General features: G+C 35.4%; 2 protein-coding genes across 5 annotated transcripts in view; both read right to left on the bottom strand.

The window, feature by feature from the left end:
- LOC311084999 (complement factor H-like) overlaps nt 1-194 on the bottom strand; it is a 176,517-nt gene extending 176,323 nt beyond the window's left edge. Inside the window, 1 exon segment of the mRNA XM_084117373.1 lies at nt 59-194. Coding sequence (XP_083973499.1) covers nt 59-128 — 70 coding nt within the window. The 5' untranslated portion in view covers nt 129-194.
- Nucleotides 195-6,465: 6,271 nt separating this feature from the next.
- Nucleotides 6,466-12,861, bottom strand: LOC311085005 (complement factor H-like). 4 transcript variants are annotated; one of them, XM_084117386.1, is made up of 13 exons: nt 12,710-12,861; nt 12,348-12,515; nt 12,127-12,232; nt 11,941-12,017; nt 11,572-11,754; nt 11,291-11,458; nt 10,318-10,512; nt 10,065-10,238; nt 9,412-9,582; nt 8,762-8,935; nt 8,111-8,284; nt 7,531-7,575; nt 6,466-7,322 (listed from the first exon to the last, which is right to left on the bottom strand). In XM_084117386.1, the coding sequence occupies exons 1-12, from the start codon at nt 12,777-12,779 to the stop codon at nt 7,571-7,573; spliced, it is 1,665 nt and encodes a 554-aa protein (XP_083973512.1). In that variant the 5' UTR covers nt 12,780-12,861; the 3' UTR covers nt 6,466-7,322; nt 7,531-7,570. The 4 variants fall into 4 exon arrangements, with proteins under 4 accessions (XP_083973512.1, XP_083973511.1, XP_083973514.1 ...); XM_084117385.1 differs by having other exon boundaries at nt 8,762-8,941; nt 12,710-12,860; XM_084117388.1 differs by lacking the exon at nt 8,111-8,284 and having other exon boundaries at nt 8,762-8,941; nt 12,710-12,860.
- Between the last annotated feature and the right edge of the window lie 6,639 nt (nt 12,862-19,500).

Raw genomic sequence — 19,500 nt, 5'->3', positions numbered from 1 at the left:
AATAAAATCTAAATTAAAAAGACATTCAAATAAATAACAACAACAAAAAATCACTTGCCTTGACATCGAGCACAATTTAAGGAAAACAACCAAAAGACGAAGCCGAGGAGTTTTACAGGAACTCTCATTTTGATCTCAATTCACAAGTATCTTTGTTGGTCTGTCTCTGATACTCTTGTCTACTTGTTGATCAACAAGTTAATCATTTATCAAAGTCAAAGAGAGGGTTTTCTTACACCAGACCACTCTGTGCACAAGCAATATTTCATATAAATGAAAAAAAAAAAAAAAAAAAATCTTATCTGATGCAGCAATTCTTATTTGCCATTTAAACGCACCAAAAATAAATGTTACTTTAGAGAAGTCAAAATCCTTGAGTCATAGTTGTTCAACACATGAACATGAAGCAAAGGTTCCAACATGCCATGTTCACCTCTGAACTCTTTAATTCTGTTAATTTGTTTTTCATGTTCTTCGTGAATCAAATCATAAAGTACATTATGTGGTGAATGAATCTGTCCCATAAAGCATAAAGAGTGAGATCGAAGAAGATTCACAACAATTTTGAAGAAGAGTTTGAGCCTTAAAGTATTCGACTGATCCTCCTTATCTCACATAAAAAAATAATTAAAAAAAATAAAAAAAGAGTTGGAAATGTAAAGGCTGGATGTCATTTACTGGATCTAACTTTTTATGTAAACACTGAATTGTTAAACTCAAAGGTCTTTAACTTTGTTTGCAAATGGTTGTCATGTGATTCTTGGCAAACAATTAATTATGTTTAAAATAGGACATGAAAAATTAATACAAATGTATTTTTTTCCCCAATAAATATTGAAAATAAAGAGTTCTTGTGACTGTGAAATGCTGACTGTGAAAATAAATGTCAAACTAAATATTATAAGAAGTTCTGAGGTTTGTGATTTTGCGATTTTTGTGTAAATACTAAAAAATCGACAAAATTCACAAGATAAAAAAGCTTGGTTTGTAGTAACTGATAAACCTATTTTTATTTTTGTAGGGAATATTGTTTATTTGTTAAAATATCTTGCATAGTTGAAGGGTTAGCTTACTGAATGAAGTCGACACTAGTGTAAAACAATTAATCATGGGTCTTGTAATTTTCATTAAAAAACTTTAAAGTGATAATTAAAAATATTGTGTATATTTTATTAAGAAAACTGTGGTTCAGTGTTGTATAAAAAAATATTGAGAACATTTCACTAAGAGATACATTTTCCTATTTTTTTAAGGAAACATACACAGTTTTGAGGTTTAAATTGAGGAACCGATTAAGCTGATAAAATTAAGGAAAAAATGCTACCTATTTATTTTAAGAGAATTTGATAAATTATGCGGTTTTTGCAACCCAGTCTCACGGCAGTTCGTGAAATGGTCACGTAATTTAAACTATTGATTCGTTGAATAGATTAAACGGACACGTTTATTTCGTTATTTTCGTAATATCAGCACGTTTTTTAAACTAATGTATTTCAATGGGAAGCATCTTTCGTGATCACAGCACGATTCTTTCTGCCTGTCGGGCTGCAGCAGAGAAGCTGTTTAATTCACGAGATCTTATCTTATCATTGTTTATGTATTTTTTTTTTTTAAAATGTTATTATTTCGATCTTATTGCCAGGGAATCTGGATTGCTTTTCTGTTCATTGATATTTTTAAAATTATATTTTATCAGTAGGAAATCGCGCTGAAGAAGTCTCGTTCCGAACACATCGCAATATTTGGCATCAGTTCACGTGTGTCAGATGCATAGACGGTCAGGGGCACGTTCAAGTTCAAAACGTTTTGCTACGGTTTCCGGGTTGAACGTCATGTTTCCTGGAAACGGCGTGCACCGGTGTGCAACGGGGTTTGAGATACGTTTTCTCTTGTTTGGTGGGTGTGTCAGAACCATATAAACTGGACACAGCCATATAAACTCCACCCCACTGGATTCAACGGAGACAAGTGAAGTCAATTAGAAGCTCTTACTTCCTGGGGGTCGAGCGTACTGCGCAGACTCAAACTGAGCTTGACGACGTAGATGTGACGTGAGCAACCCGTCTGTCTTCTAGTAGCTGTGCCAAGAGAAATCTAAATCATTCCCTTACGAAACTTGCAGAGACGGAGAGTGTGAGTAGGAGGTGTCCATGAGCTAGGAGCAGGAGCAACTTTCAGTAGGTATTCTGATTCATTATTTTGTCATTTTGCCTCCACGTCCCCCCGATTGCCCGCAAGCTTCTCCTCCTGTCCATACGGTAATTCTCTACTGTGCGACAGAGAGTCGTGTGGTTATGATGCAATCGTTAGCCTATTTTTACAAAAATTGCTTCTACGGGACCATAACATAAGATACAAGGTAATGGAGCCTTTTATACATTTTCGTGTTTCTTTAGAAATAAATTATGGACAAATGGAGTCTTTAAACGCCTCAGATGTAAAGTTATTCACTGTCAAAGTGACGCCAAAATGAATGGGAGTCAATGGGACGCTAACAGCAGGTGATGGTCCGCTAATCAATGGTGGCGCCCGGGGAAGCTTCAAAATAATATGAAACCCTGCCCCCCTGGTCAGAACTGCAGTCCAATCAGCAGTAACATGTATATAAAGCACGCGGTATTAAAGTGAACTCGCACAGTGGGTTCAAGGAAAGTAATTTACAAATGTGTTCGATGCAGCTCGGTATACGCAACAACTGAGGATATTAGAAGACATGTTTGTCGTAAGTTTTATTGTAAAAATAAGGATAGGATATCAACATAATGATGTAGTTGTTTATATTTTTAGCTTCATTGCAAGTGTATGACATTTGGTATAGAAATAAACAATGGTAATTAAGTGCTTTTCCTAAAAATGAGAAAGAAAATACAGGGTATTAAAACAGTATGAACTACAAATAAAGTAAGTATGTGAGGCTAAATAGATGTGTTTTAGTCTGAATTAGGTAAGATGTGTGCTTCCATTTCAGTTTCAGCAATCCCTTCACTCGATTGGGATGTTCTCTTTTGTTCTGGGCGGCAAGTGCAGTAACTGTAACATCGGGCATATTTTGTAGTATTAAACACATATTTATACCGACTTCATCAGGCTCCGAAAATTCTTCACAAAGAACACAAAGAATGGCCTTCTCAGCTGCCATAGTTGCAACTCTTGCGTCATCAGAACAGTGTGTTGAACGCATCACCGTTTCTGTTTAAAAAAAGTTGTGCAAAGTTTTGTCGGGGCTGAACGCAGCCCAGATGTTGGTAAGTAGTAAATACGCTGTTTGTCGATATTAATCAGATTAGCTCACGTTCAGTCACTGCATTATATCTGTCATTTCCATGGAGGCTTTGCGTTTCATTGCTTTCTAATTCAAAACACTGCCTGTCACGTGACGTGCTATAGGCCTATAGACCTTCAATCAGTTAATCATATTCATATCAGATTAAAAGTAGTACAACTGGTTCCAAAGTTGTATTTGTAGTAGAAGCACAGTAAAAACAACACTTACCATGCTTTTACCACAGTAATCCTAGTTTTACTGTGATAAGTGTAGTAAAAAGACAATAATCACAAAACTTACCATGCTTTTACCACAGTAATCCTAGTTTTACTGTGATAGGTGTGGTAAAAGGACAGTAACCACAAAACTTACCATGCTTTTACCACAGTAATCCTAGTTTTACTGTGATAGGTGTAGTAAAGGACAGTAATCACAAAACTTACCATGCTTTTACCCCAGTATTGGTAGTTTTAAAGTGATATTTGTTGTAAATGCATATTAACCACAACACTTGCCATGCTTTTAATGCTTTATAATGTAACATCCAATATTTGTAAGGTAAATCAGTAATTTTTCCTTTAAATAATCATATATATTATACATAATGCTATTTTCTTTTCTCTTTTTTCAGCTGAAAAGACCAAAAGGCCTTTCAGACTCAGTCAGCCCATTATTGTTTGAAGAGAAGTAAACGGAGGTGACGGAAAGCTGCAAAGGCAAATATTCGCAATGGTATGTATGTGTTGGTTTTAACCCTAAATCAAACATTTTATCGAGCATTTGTTGTTTCTTAAACCTTTTCTTACAAAACCCATAGCCCAATCAGTACGAACATAGTCTCAAAGTCTTAATAATTCACAAGATTTAACAAGTACTCGTACATAATCCTGCAGCTTTTAGTTCTAGTGCTGTCATTGGCTGCTGCCTCAATTCCTGTATGTACAGGAATTGTACATTTATCACAATTGTACAATTGTACATTTATCGCGATATTTGTAAATCAGTTGTGCCCCTTCTTGGAAAGTAGTCGGATGTCCCACACACTGTCAGAAAGTTTATGTTAATTGCATTGTATTCTTTAAAATTATTACAAATTGGTCCCTGTCTGTTCATGTTCCAATGATACATGATGTCTCTCCACACCTCATAACCTACCTCTGTTTGCACGAGTGGAAAAGCTAATCTTACTTGTCACATGACATCAGATACTCGATTATTTTGTCGTAATCCGATCAAACTGTCCCGTTTGCATGTAAATCATGTTATTTTTAAACGAGTTCATATGATTATTGCTTGCTATTAAAGACATACTTTTAATCATGCCCACATATCAGTTAACTTATTACATAAATGCATTTAACATTTAATTATGCAACTCCCTTTACAGAAAAATATCCCACAGTTATGGATAAACTCACAACATCATCATCATGTCCTGTGCTGGGCACATTGGGCAACAAGTAGTCTCAGCCTCAGACGTCACGCCCACGGAACGTTGGCTAAACGTCTGATGCATATGGTACACTTAACTGGAAACACTTCAGGAATGTCGAAGTCGTCATCTGATTGGTTGAATTTTATCGGATTTCCGGGGGCGCGAGTGTCGCGTTTATTTTCGGTCCGCCGGGAAACAAAGCGCAGACGTGTGATTGCGGAAGAAAAACTGTTGTGTTTACATGAGTGACAATGCGCATTTATCAAGATCAGCTAAACGTAGGATTCTCAAAAGTATGCGTGCACGAACAGATCAATGACTTACTGCTTGTTTTCTTCTCCTTCTTTGATTTTCTGTGCTGACTGACTTGTTGCACGCCGGTCTGTTGTGGGGACATTTCCACGCCCCGAAACGTGACACTGAACGAAACGAACTGTAATTGGTTGTTTGACATGTCGGTCAAACGGCCTTATGGGCGGGCCTTGGCCAAAGAAAGCTGCTATGAATTCCAGACCTTCAGCCGTCAGTCTGAAGGTCTGGCTACGCGAGACTAGGCAACAAGTGTCCTCCAGCGTATTCGATCCGTGGCCAAGTTCTCCACATCTTCCCATGGGACACTGACATTCTTCAGGTCTTCGTGAAACATGTCTCCATGTCTTCCTTGGTCTTCCCTGTCTCCTGCATCCTCCTGGTGGTGTCCACTTCATAACTGTCTTTGGGTGTTGTTGTTTGGGCATGTGTAGGATGTGTCCAGCGAGGTACACCCTTTGGCTCTGTCTCAGTTTCTGAAAGTCTTCATATGATGTCCCACTCCTCCTTGTGATCTCTTTGATATATGCAGTACCAATATTGAAAATAGTGATTTATCTTTTTCCATATTGTTAAAGCATTTTGTTTTCTCTTTTCAGCTTCATAAACTGTACTTGATTTCTGCCTAATGCCTTTATCAAAAAAGCGTCAGTGCTCATCAGGTGTTTTGCTAAAGGACATATTCATTGCCATCCATTAGTTCTAGTCATGCAGTGACTTCATGATGCAATAGACAAATGTATATTTCTGTAAATGTATATAGCAGGTGTTTGTCCGAACAATTGAAGATAGTGAGAGTGTTCAGGAAAACCTTTTGAAACCAATCAATATTTTTGTAATTATTTTTGGTGCTGAAAGTTTTTTATTCTGAGTTGTTTACCTTTACATTTAGATGGACTTAATGTCTTACATTTAGCTTCATTAAACCTTGTATTACAGTGGTCACTATAGTAAATGTCCACCATAACTACATCTATGGTATCATTATATCACTACCTGGTTAATGTAAATGTAATATACCCGTGAATGTAATTTATAGAAGCATTTTCTTACTGACGTTTATAATCATCAACTATTTTAAGTTGCCTTTCATTTAGTTACAATAAAAGTGACCAATAATCACAAGAATATAGAATTAAAGTTGAGAATGTAAAATGTTGTGCATAAGTTTTTGCCTATTTGTTCTTTATAGGGAAGAAACAAATATATTTTCACAAAACAAAGTTGAATCTCATCTCTTGATTTGTAAAAATATTACTTCATCATAGGGATTTTTTTAAAATTACTGTATGTGTCACTATAATAGATTGCCACTGTATATATTAAACTATTTTCTCCTATTTTATATATATATATATATATATATATATATATATATATATATATATATATATATATATATAAATAAATAAAATAGGAGAAAATAGTTTAATTTAAAAAGACTGCAGAGTAATAGTTTGAATGTTAAGCTTTATTCTTCAAAAACTATGGCTCCATTTCTCAAAACTCTACGCACGAAACCACAAAACACACACAAGATGCAAAACGTCACACATCTTTTGCAAAAGCAAATACTTCATTCAAAACTATTTTAACTATTCTATGCCTTTTTTTGTGTAACTCTACATACAAACATAAAATGATTGGCCACAAACACACCAAACTACACAAATATGTGAAAAATGTAAAACAATACTCTCTTGTCCCTTTTGCTTGTTCAGTGTGCAGTGGAGAACATAGGAGTATGTCACTGAACTGACTTGAGCTGAATAACGACTATATTTGCTTGTTAGAATTTCTTACTATTGTGAAGCTGCTGTGAAACAATCTATATTGTATAAAGCGCTGTACAAATAAAGTTGACTTTCTGACTGGCTTGCATGCAATCAATTTATGTATAAGTGTTTTCACACATGATCATTGTGTGTAGGTAATCGGGAAATTATTGTGGCATTAAATGGCAGTGTTTTCTAAATGAAACACAAGAGTTGTTTTAAATGATGTGTGTAATGTAGAGAACTGTTTAGAGTTTTGCAAAAAGTTTGTTTTACAAATGCAAACTGAGTATAAAGCATATAGTGTGCTTACAGTTTTGCAGACTTGGTCTGAAGATTCGGTATGAGTGAATGGTTTCACTGAGTGGGCTTTAAGTACCACTTTTAGTGTGTAATGAATTAAAAAAAAAACATCTGTAACATCTGTCATTTTACTGTAACATGAGCAAGTAAATTGAAGCATCAAGCAAGTGTGTGTGTGTGTGTGTGTGTGTGTGTGTTGCTCTGCCACAGCGTGTCTGTCCATCTTCATTCAGATCTGTGGGATAATCAGATCTTAATAAAGAAAACTATAATAAATGCAGTTACTTGTGAACATTACTGTTGTTTTTAATCATTTTACACTTCATTACAGGATCTTTATCCCATTCTAATTTTGCACTGCAAAATAAACTCTGAAAACAGAAATTAAATTATTGTAAATCAAATGTGGTTAGTATATTATCAAAATGTTTAATAGTTTTTACCTCAGTGTTTTACTCCAACTTTCTTCCAATTTATGTCTTACTAACCTGAAGAAAAGAAGAAGAAAAAAAAACATTTAATTTTCAATAATATCAATAAAATATGGTTCGTTTTTTTTTTAAATTCAGTAAGGATGCATTCAATTGATCAAAAGTGACAGTAAAGAGATTTCTAATGGTACAAAACATTTTATATTTTAAATAAACTCTGAACTTTTGAACTTTCTATTTAGTTTAGCTGTCCGTAAAATAAAACATAAAAACCTCAACAAAAGTAGATTATTAATTATTATCAGAATGATAAAGATGAGTCTAGACCAGCTGCAGACAAACCTGATGACCTCAACTAATTAACAATGAAAATACACAAACACAGAAATACTGTAATATACAATACATTATTGGCTGTATGTAAATTGTGCCCAAAATTTCAGAGACAGATCATGACATGATTTTTGCTTTGCTGTGAGGAAACAGTTTCAAAACATTGTAGAATTCATTCATAGAATTAATTGAGAATTCACTTGCAAATTGTATATGTTAAATAATTTGCACAAACTGTAACATTAATATGAGCACATACGAGCACACAGTGGATTTGGTGTCCATCCGTGTCGTGTGCATGTGGCCTCTGCTGACATTGGATAATATCCAGGCATGCAATAGTAAGATCTTTTTGCTCCCAATTTCAGATTTCCCCAGAAGTAAGCGTACAGGTCATACACATGCTGGTCACGTGGAACTTCACATCTAATTTCTGAAACAAGATTTACAATATTTTACAGTAATAACATGCAATAAGTTCAGTACCAAATTCTGAAGTGTTTCTCTATAATCTTACCCTCAAAACAATTCTAAGCCATTTTTCAAGATTTAGGCATTTCAGTTAATAGTAAAATTCCATCAAATTCAATTAAATAATCCTTACATATTATTCATATTATGAATTAAGAATTTTAAATGATTAAAAAACCTGAGCTTAATAAAACATTTTGTATAAATCTTAAACTTAAATTTAAACATATTTTCTTTTTTTTTTTAATGTATGAATATGAATCACATAAACTAAATGATACATTTCCTTATTCCATTAATATTTATACAAAATGTTTTATTAAGCTCTATTTTTTTCTACTCATTTCAAATTCTTAATTCATAATATGAATAATATGTTCAATATCAATTATTACGTTTAATAATTTGCACAAACTATAACATTAATATGAGCACATACCAGCACACAGTGGTTTTGGTGTCCATCCGTCTCGTGTGCATGTGGCCTCTGCTGACATTTGATAATATCCAGGCATGCAATAGTAAGATCTTTTTGCTCCCAATTTCAGATCTCCCCAGAAGTAACCGTACAGGTCATACACAGGCTGGTCACGTGGAACTTCACATCTAATTTCTGAAACTAGATTTACAATATTTTACAGTAATAACATGCAATAAGTTCAGTACCAAATTCTGAAGTGTTTCTCTATGATCTTACCCTCAAAACAATTCTAAGCCATTTTTCAAGATTTAGGCATTTCAGTTAATAGTAAAATTGCATCAAATTCAATTGAATAATCCTTACATATTATTCATATTATGAATTAAGAATTTTAAATGATTAAAAAACCTGAGCTTAATAAAACATTTTGTATAAATCTTAAACTTAAATTTAAACATATTTTCTTTTTTTTTTAATGTATGAATACCAATCACATAAACTAAATGATCCATTTCCTTATTCCATTAATATTTATACAAAATGTTTTATTAAGCTCTATTTTTTTCTACTCATTTAAAATTCTTAATTCATAATATGAATAATATGTTCAATATCAATTATTGAGTTAAATAATTTGCACAAACTGTAACATTAATATGAGCACATACCAGCACACAGTGGTTTTGGTGTCCATCCGTCTCGTGTGCATGTGGCCTCTGCTGACATTTGATAATATCCAGACATGCAATAGTAAGATCTTCTTGCTCCCAATTTCAGATCTCCCCAGAAGCTAGAGAGGTCATACACATGCTGGTCACGTGGAACTTCACATCTAATTTCTGAAACAAGATTTACAATATTTTACAGTAATAACATGCAATAAGTTCAGTACCAAATTCTGAAGTGTTTCTCTATAATCTTACCCTCAAAACAATTCTAAGCCATTTTTCAAGATTTAAGCATTTCAGTTAATAGTAAAATTCCATCAAATTCAATTGAATAATCCTTACATATTATTCATATTATGAATTAAGAATTTTAAATGATTAAAAAACCTGAGCTTATTAAAACATTTTATATAATTCTTAAACTTAAATTTAAACATATTTTCTTTTCTTTTTTTTTAATGTATAAATACCAATCACATAAACTAAATGATCCATTTCCTTATTCCATTAATATTTATACAAAATGTTTTATTAAACTCAATTTTTTTTTCTACTCATTTAAAATTCTTAATTCATAATATGAATAATATGTTCCATATCAATTATTAAGTTAAATAATTTTCACAAACTGTAACATTAATATGAGCACATACCAGCACACAGTGGATTTGGTGTCCATCCGTCTCGTGTGCATGTGGCCTCTGCTGACATTTTATCATATCCAGACATGCAATAGTAAGATCTTTTGGCTCCCAATTTCAGATCTCCCCAGAAGTAAGAGTACAGGTCATACACATGCTGGTCACGTGGAACTTCACATCTAATTTCTGAAACAAGATTTACATTATTTTAATAACATGCATTAAGTTCAGCAATAAATGCAGAAGTGTTTCTCTATAATCTTACCCTCACAAACAGGCTCATAATCCCACTGCCCATTCTCTCGACATGTAAGTGATTTGAATGTTTCTTTTGTTTGAAAGATCCTGTGTTTTTCAGTGCAGGTGATCTCCACACTTTCTCCAGCTCTGAAAATAGTTTTACCCTCTGGGTTTATCTTTTTTACTCCGAATGTGGTTGACTTAAGCTCACAAGTTACTGCTGTACAAAACATAATTATGTAGAAATAAGGGTAAGAAGAGATGAAGCAGCAAAAATGTGTGAAACTGGATTTGCATGGTTTGTCTTTTGGGGGAAACAAACGATTCTGACAATTGTTTTGTTTTGTTTTTTTTAAATCCTAAAATGGAAAAAAAATATAGCTTCCCATAAATAGAGTACAATTTGAGTCCCTAAATAAGTATAAGCACATTTTTTTTTTTTTTTTTTGAGAACTATTAGATATATTTGCTAAACTATTATATGAAATTTAAGCAAGCAATTAGAAAGTAGTTATTAGTATTTTTTTTAGCTGATTTTGTAGTTACCAAATAATAATGATCAGCAAATGCTGTTGCCGCATGATTTTCCCCGATAAAAAAAAAAAAAAAAAAAAAAAAAAACATTGATTAAAACCTAGAAAACAACATCAGTTGGACACTTTCTACAGCATCACAGGAAGAAAGTAAATAATCTCATTCCATTTTCTCAACTTTTACAAATATTGGTGTGTTGACTCCTTTCATCATTTAGAAAGAAATCAAACTAAGATCAAGCAAATATTTTCTTTAATGCCTTGGAAATATAAAATTTTAGTTTATTAACTGCGTACTATTTATTTTAATATTCAGTTTTGAATTTAAGGTTAATGGCTATCTAATTTACGAATGTTTCAGTGTGACACTACTGATTTTTTTTGCATAATGAAAGCTATATGGATAGAATGATTTTAGTGTTATTTCACATATTAATTGTTTATTATGTAATATTGGTGTATTACCATCACATTCTGGGTTCAGAGTCCATCTAAATTTAGCACATCTGGGGATTCCCTCTCTAGGTTTGAACCCTGGTGAACATCTGTATTTTAATATGGCATCTTTCTGGTATTCTTGCATTTTCTCAACAACATAACCATTTGGTATATCTGGTGCTGTGCATGTTATCTCTGTGTGAAAAGCAAGGGAAAGAGGAATAGTTAAATTGGTGTTTTGAATAAAGCTCAGAAGTCTGTGATCATTGGGTGAAGATACAAATAAACAAATAAACAGTGTAATGAACCTTTGCACTTTGGAACGGAGTCACTCCATTCGCCCGTCTCTGTGCAGTGAATGTCCCTACTTCCATTTATCTTTTTGTCATTAGATACACACTCAAAGTGAATAACATCACCATAGCCTCCCTCCTCTGTGTTGCCCGATGCAATCACATCCCCATCTGTGCGAATGGCTGGACATCTCACAGCTAGGCAATAAAATATTACAATAAATACAAAATAAAGTAACCAACCAACAAACCAATCAATTATTTTAGTTATAATTCTCTTGTCATGAGTCACTATAGTTCCGAAGTTTATGACTGAGAGAAAATCAAAAGAAATCAAAAATATCAAAAGACAAAAAAGAAAAATAGTTACTGAAGAAAGCGTACCTTCACAGATAGGGAGAGTATTGTCCCATCCTTGAGCTCTGCAGGTACGCTGATTGATTCTGCTTGTCATTTCAAACCTGTGAACACAAGTACAAGTGCACACTTTTTACAAGTACAAGGAGTGCTAAACTGAAAAGGACAGTATGCATGTCATACAACAGAATAAAAAGCATAAAGCACATTTACCCTTTCTTGCAAGTATACACCACTGTTGCTCCAAAAACAAACTCAGATTCTGATATAAGACTAAAATCACCATTTGCTGTGTCCCCAGGGTGACTGCATTTTATCTCTGCAGAAATCAAACAAGTTTTACTCTGCATTATGACACTGATTTAAAAAAAAAAATAATAATAAATAAATAAATGATGTGGTCATTGGTGATGTGGAATTGACCATTTTCTCACTTGCACATGGTCGCTCAATGGATGTCTTCCATTGTCCTTTTTCACATTTTAATCTATACACTCCAGTATAACCTGTCGTGCAGCTCAGCCTCACTGTTTCACCATCATCGTATAACTCTTTCGCAACTGGTTCTGTGTTTTTATAGTTAATATCTGCTATACGACATTCTGAGAAGCACAAAAAATTTTTACACAAAGACGTAACTGTCATGTATAAAATGCTGAAATACATGCAAACTAGTCAACAGTCTCTAAATCTACAGTTAGGGAAGTGCATATAATATGACATTTATATTCAAGTCAATAAAATCCAAATTAAAATGACATTCAAATAAATAACAACAACAAAAAAAATCACTTGCCTTGACTTTGGGCAAAATTTAAGAAAAACAACCAAAAGACGAAGCCGAGGAGTTTTACAGGAACTCTCATTTTGATCTCAATTCACAAGTATCTTTGTTGGTCTGTCTCTGATACTCCTGTCTGCTTGGGGATCAACAAGTTAATCATTTATCAAAGTCAAAGAGAGGTTTTTCTTACACCGGACCACTCTGTGCACAAGCAATATTTCATATAAGTGAAACAACAAAAAAAAAAAAAAAAAAAAAAAATTCTTATCTGATGCAGCAACTCTTATTTGCCATTTAAACGCACCAAAAGAAATGTTACTTTAGAGAAGTCAAAAGTTGTTCAACACATGAACATGAAGCAAAGGTTCCAACATGCCATGTTCACTTCTGAACTCTTTAATTCTGTTAATGTTTTTCTTTGGCTCATGTTCTTCGTGAATCAAATCATAAAGTACATTATGTGGTGAATGAATCTGTCCCATAAAGCATAAAGAGTGAGATCGAAGAAGATTCACAACAATTTTGAAGAAGAGTTTGAGCCTTAAAGTATTCGACTGACTGTGCTTAAATTGTTCTTGTCTCCTATGACCTAGATGATCCTCATTATCTCACATAAAAACAACAACAATTAATTATGTTCAAAATAGGACACGAAAAATTAATACAAATGTATTTTTTTCCCCAATAAATATTGAAAAAAAGAGTTCTTCTGACTGTGAAAATAAATGTCAAACTAAATATTATAAGAAGTTTATAAGTTAAGTTCTGAGGTTTGTGATTTTGCGATTTTTGTGTAAATACTAAAAACCCTGAATTGAATAGATTACTTTATAGCAATAAGCATAACATAAACGTCAAAATTAAATCGACAAAATTCACAAGATAAAAAAGCTTGGTTTGTAGTAACTGATAAACCTATTTTTATTTTTGTAGGGAATATTGTTTATTTGTTAAAATATCTTGCGTAGTTGAAGGGTTAGCTTACTGAATGAAGTCGACACTAGTGTAAAACAATTAATCATGGGTCTTGTAATTTTCATTAAAAAACTTTAAAGTGATAATTAAAAATATTGTGTATATTTTTTAAGAAAACTGTGGTTCAGTGTTGTATAAAAAAATACTGAGAACATTTCACTAAGAGATACATTTTCCTATTTTTTAAGGAAACATACACAGTTTTGAGGCTTAAAGGGATAGTTCACTTTGAAATTAAATTTTGGTATGTTTTATCTTACCTCAAGGGCATCCAAGATGTAGGTGTCTTTTTTTCCGCAGTAGTTTCAATTTTGATATTCTTAGGTCAAACCGTTCTTGTCTGTCAGTCATATAATGCAGGTCTATGGTCACCACCTCAAAGAGCATGCACAGAGAAGTCCAAATTAAGTACACATTGATGGCCTAAGACACGAAACGAGCGGTTTGTGTGAGAAAACGAACAGTATTTATATCGTTTTTACCTCTACACAACCACGTCCAAGTGATCTGAGGGCGCGCGCGCTTCCTGGTGTGTGACGTGTGCGCGCGTTCTGGCTTACGCCGGTTTCACACTGCACGCATTAGCAGAGCAGGAGCAGTGCATATGGTGAGCAGGAGCAGGACACGAGCGTTTTGCTTTCACACTAGCAGCGTTTGTCACGCGCAGCTGAACCGCGGCGTGTGTATAGACAGAGTACTCTATAATCAGGGTAAATTGGCATTGCTTTATTTCGTTTTCAAATACATTTAAGAGAAAAGACTTGTCAAGAAGCTTATTTTATTAATCATTTCATTTATATAACTTTTGGTTCGTCTTTGTTTTTATTGTTCGGGCAACAAGTTTGTTTTTGGACATTTGTTTTCTTTTTAAATTGCTGTTGGTCATTTGATTGACTGTTTAAAACACAATAGATATCATCAATGCGCTTTTGGGGTAAAACTGCGGTGTATTTTGGCCATGATCAATGCATTGTCACTTTAATTCAGCGTAAGCGGCGCAGCAAAAATAGACTCGGCGCCGAAACGATCGCGGCACTGCTGCTCCTGCTCTGCTCCTGCTACGTGCTGCCGCGCCGCCTCTGTGTGCGGTGTGAATGCACTCATTGAATAACATGGACGCCGAAAAAAATACGCGCCGCTGACGCTTGCGGTGTGAAACCGGCGTTCCAGTGTGAAAGCAAAACGCACGTGTCCTGCTCCTGCTCACCATACGCACTGCTCCTGCGCTGCTTACGCTCTGCCAACGCGTGCAGTGTGAAACCGGCGTTATACTCGACGCGTCCGCACGAGCGCGAAGGTGCGCGCGGCAAAAATGACGTCATTGCGGTGTGGGCGGTCGTGCGCGTTGGGTTCGCAAGACCCAATTTCGCCTGGCGGTGTGCGCGACATTTTTTGTAACAACACACAGGACGCGGTATGCGCGGCGCTTGCCGCTGGGTTCAGCGTTGCCCTTCAGATACAACGCGAAAAAACTGTTTGCACACATTGTCTACCTACAAGTTACCTGACTGTTAAAACACAACTATTTTTAATGTAAATCTGTCTGTCTATGAGACGATCGTTCATACCATACCATGTCTTAATATAATTTACTTTAATCCATTTTGATTTCCGTGCTTGTTTGGATCCCCCGATTCTATTGGCCGCGCTGGTAATCGTCACAGAGCGCAGCGGCAAAAGTTGAACTATTTTGAACTTTGTCCGCGGCGTGCGCGTGAGCACGCCAATGATGCGCACCGCTGCGCTTGCGCTTTGGTCGACGCAGCAACAAAACGTCCTTGCGCGGCGCAAGCCATTGAGATGAATGGGTTTTATAGCGCAGCGCCGCGCATACCGCGTCCTGTGTGAAAGGCCCATCCGAAGATGAACGACTTCGAGCCGAATCTCAATCTGGCCGAGCTCAAACTTCTCACCACACCGGCACCCAGTTTGCACGTCTAAATGAGTTGCTATTACATTTAAAAAATGAGCATATAATAGCATAAAAAGTATTTTTAATGAACATAAGGTCCATGTTTAATAAAAATGTTCACGAAACTTAATGAAATGTTTAGTGAAATTAGAAAATATGTAAGAGATCGTTTATTTAGTTATGTTGTATGCATTTTGTTTTATTGTCACGAGTAATAATCTTAGGGTTTACTGGGTTTTACACGATTCTTTTTGTAGTGTGGTATTGGTGGTGTACTAAAATAAACATTAGCCGCTTTCCGACCAAGTAGTTATAGGAACTTAGTTCTAGGAACTGTCCACTTCTAAACAGTTCTAAGAACTACTCTCCCCCAAACTCGGCTTTGCTGTTTGCGTTCGCACTGGCCAAGTGGCCATAGGAACTGGTAGGAGGGGTAAGGGAGTGACGCAAGCACGGTGACTTTTATTTTGACGGTGCGACGGACCTTTATTTTGGCGGCGCTGATAAACGCCAGAGCAAACAATGCTCGCATTCTCTGTGTTTATTAGTTAGCAATCTGTCTAACAGTACTGTTTAATATCTTATTAGACAGAACTGATATAGAAAGTAGACAGTATATGAAAAAAGGTTATTAGCCTATGCCATGTGGTTGATGTCCAGTGTTGCTAGCTGGGCAGATAAACATAATCATGTTTGGCTTGGTCCCCTCAAAGTTGCGTTGGATTTTCTCTTCAGCATAAAGGTTTAGAGACCCATCTATCACTGTTTTCCATGTTTGTATAGTTAGTTTATGGAGTAAATATATAGGCTATAATCTGTGTGTTTACATTCTAGCTGTTTTAAAAATGGCGGGTGCTGGTGTTCCGCGTGCGTTCGGTCAATCAGCGTACACTAACGTCACGGATAGTTCCTATAGTGCTGGTTTAGACCCTACTCTGAAGTAGGACCTAAATTAGTTCCTACAAATGGAGTTCCTAGAACAAAAATCGTTCCTAGTTCCTGCGGTGCGAACACGCCGACATCCGGGTACTTTAGCCAATAGTTCTAGGAACTGTGAAAAGGTTCCTCCGGTCGGAAAGCGGCTATTGTCACGTGTGTATAGCTTTCTTCTTCTCACTGCTGATTCCTGATGGGTTAGAGGACAATTACTCGAGTCGCCCCCTGTCGTTTCAAAGAATAGTGTACGGCGAGCGCGTCAAGTATAAATGCCTCGTCCGTTTGGGGAGGTGCGCGCGCAGTCTGCGGAGACCCGCGCTGCGGAGCCAGGCGAAAGTATAACCAAGGCTTTAGTCTGCACAAGCGCCAGAAAGTGTACAAGAGGTAAAAACGATATAAATACTGTTCGTTTTCTCACACAAACCGCTCGTTTCGCAAATTTAATTTCAAAGTGAACTATCCTTTTAAATTGAGGAACCGATTAAGCTGATAAAATTAAGGAAAAAATGCTACCTATTTATTTTTAGAGAATTTTATCAATTATGCGGTTTTAGAGACCATTGTTAGTTCCCAGGATAGTTTGGCTGGAAATGGAGAGTACATGTTGAAATGAAGTGTTATTTTATGTGTTTTTGAGCAAAGGGTAACATCTGTTAATGTTTAATGTTCAGTTGTTTGAAAGAGTTTTTTTGTCCATTATGTTGAAGTTTTGATCAGAAGATTGTGCAGAAGAGTAGGGCTTATGGTTAGGTTGTGAATAGTCTCAGCCTCAGACGTCACGCCCACGGAACGTTGGCTAAACGTCTGATGCATATGGTACACTTAACTGGAAACACTTCAGGAATGTCGAAGTCGTCATCTGATTGGTTGAATTTTATCGGATTTCCGGGGGCGCGAGTGTCGCGTTTATTTTCGGTCCGCCGGGAAACAAAGCGCAGACGTGTGATTGCGGAAGAAAAACTGTTGTGTTTACATGAGTGACAATGCGCATTTATCAAGATCAGCTAAACGTAGGATTCTCAAAAGTATGCGTGCACGAACAGATCAATGACTTACTGCTTGTTTTCTTCTCCTTCTTTGATTTTCTGTGCTGACTGACTTGTTGCACGCCGGTCTGTTGTGGGGACATTTCCACGCCCCGAAACGTGACACTGAACGAAACGAACTGTAATTGGTTGTTTGACATGTCGGTCAAACGGCCTTATGGGCGGGCCTTGGCCAAAGAAAGCTGCTATGAATTCCAGACCTTCAGCCGTCAGTCTGAAGGTCTGGCTACGCGAGACTAGGTTGTGAATAACTGCATGTATTGATAATCTGAAGCATGTTGCTTTGTTCATTGAGCAATGACTCTGCTATAATGCTAGTGCAGTAACAAGTTTGTTTCTGTGCTGAGCAGCATACAGTCTTTTAATTATACAATAGAAGTCAAAGACAAATATAAACAGGTTATTTCCATTCACTCTAATTCACACACTTCTGAGCATCAACTTAAAATAAATAAAAAAAACATATTATAGACTAAATAATTTAGGGGATTTTACATTATTTATTCAGGTAAATTCCATGAATGAAATCAAGCCTTAACTACTCAAAAATATCATGTGTAATGTTGTTACCAAAAGGAAATAACAATAACATTTTTTTTTACAGCGCTGTGATGTTTGTAAAATAAAATGGAGAAAATATAATGTGATTATTTGTCTTGTTCCTGTTAATGTTCCTATTCCAAATAATGTCACAATTTTTACCCTTCTTTTCTCCGCTCAAAATAATGGATGACTGATAAATATCTGCTTTAAGAATTCAATGATCAATTGCACCACCAAGTGGTCCTTCTGTAAAAATAAAATTTATGATTGCGTTTATTATTTTAAAATATACACCATGATTTTAATGTATGTTGACTGCGACAGACAAAAAGATTGTCAGCAGTTTCATCAGAATATTAACCAACCAATCTCTGAACCCGTGGTTAATATGTAAAAGGTTATGAATAGAAGGGAGCACTAGTCATAATTATTTTCCCCACACTGTCAAATGCACTTTGTAATGTCACATATATTAACCAAGTATTTTTGTACATTTTACAATGATATCTGTATGAATTTGTAGTCAAGTGTCCCAGCTCTTAAGCACTATTTTTTAATATAATAAATGGCTGACTGTACATTATCCCACTGATTGCACATCTACTCACCAGATAAAAATAAAATAAAATATGTAGATATCAAATATTAAACTTATCTGTATATTATTCTAAAGCTTCTGCAAAAAATACGAGTCCATTACAAAACAACCTGCAACACGACGAACACCACAACATGAGTACAGTATAGTATAGGGGTTGCACAGAGTAGTCGACTTTTCAACTTTAATGCTCTGCTGTGACATTTTACATATTGCATTGTCATTTTGCATATTACATTTATGCAAAAACAAGGCACATATGACCTGGATAACACTAACAAGGACACACAAGGAAGAACTAAGGCAGTGGGGAACACAGCGGACCTCTAGAGGTCCAGAGACAAACAACAGGAGGCAGGATGCTGACAAAATGAAAAGCATTTTGAGTAGAGTTTTGCAGAAAACATTAAGAAAAGAGGAATGTGTGTGAAAACAAGTGAAATGTTTAAATGTTTTGAGAAATGTGTCTTTGTTTCTAGAACTGAATGAATGGTTTGGGATTTTGGGCCAACTGAATCAGTTATAGTTTATTAACAATTGTGAAAAACTGAAACTTAAGCAACTTGTTCCCTTTCAAAAGCTACACTCAATGCTGCGCTGAAGCGCTTTGGGAACAACTTTGTGTGACCAGAGGGCTGTTCCATGAAACAAGATTAGAATTCAAGCCAGGCTTATTTTGGTTAGTCAGACTTATTGTTGGTGGATTCTGTTTCATAAAGCAAACTTAAAATAGTTCAAACTCAGTTACTCTGGCAACTTATGATGGGAAACTAACCTGGTCCAGGGCAGACTA

Source organism: Abramis brama (genome assembly GCF_963993115.1).
Source record: "Abramis brama genome assembly, chromosome: 6".
NCBI classification, from domain to species: Eukaryota; Metazoa; Chordata; class Actinopteri; order Cypriniformes; family Leuciscidae; genus Abramis; species Abramis brama.
This window is presented reverse-complemented; position numbering and strand designations above follow the sequence as displayed.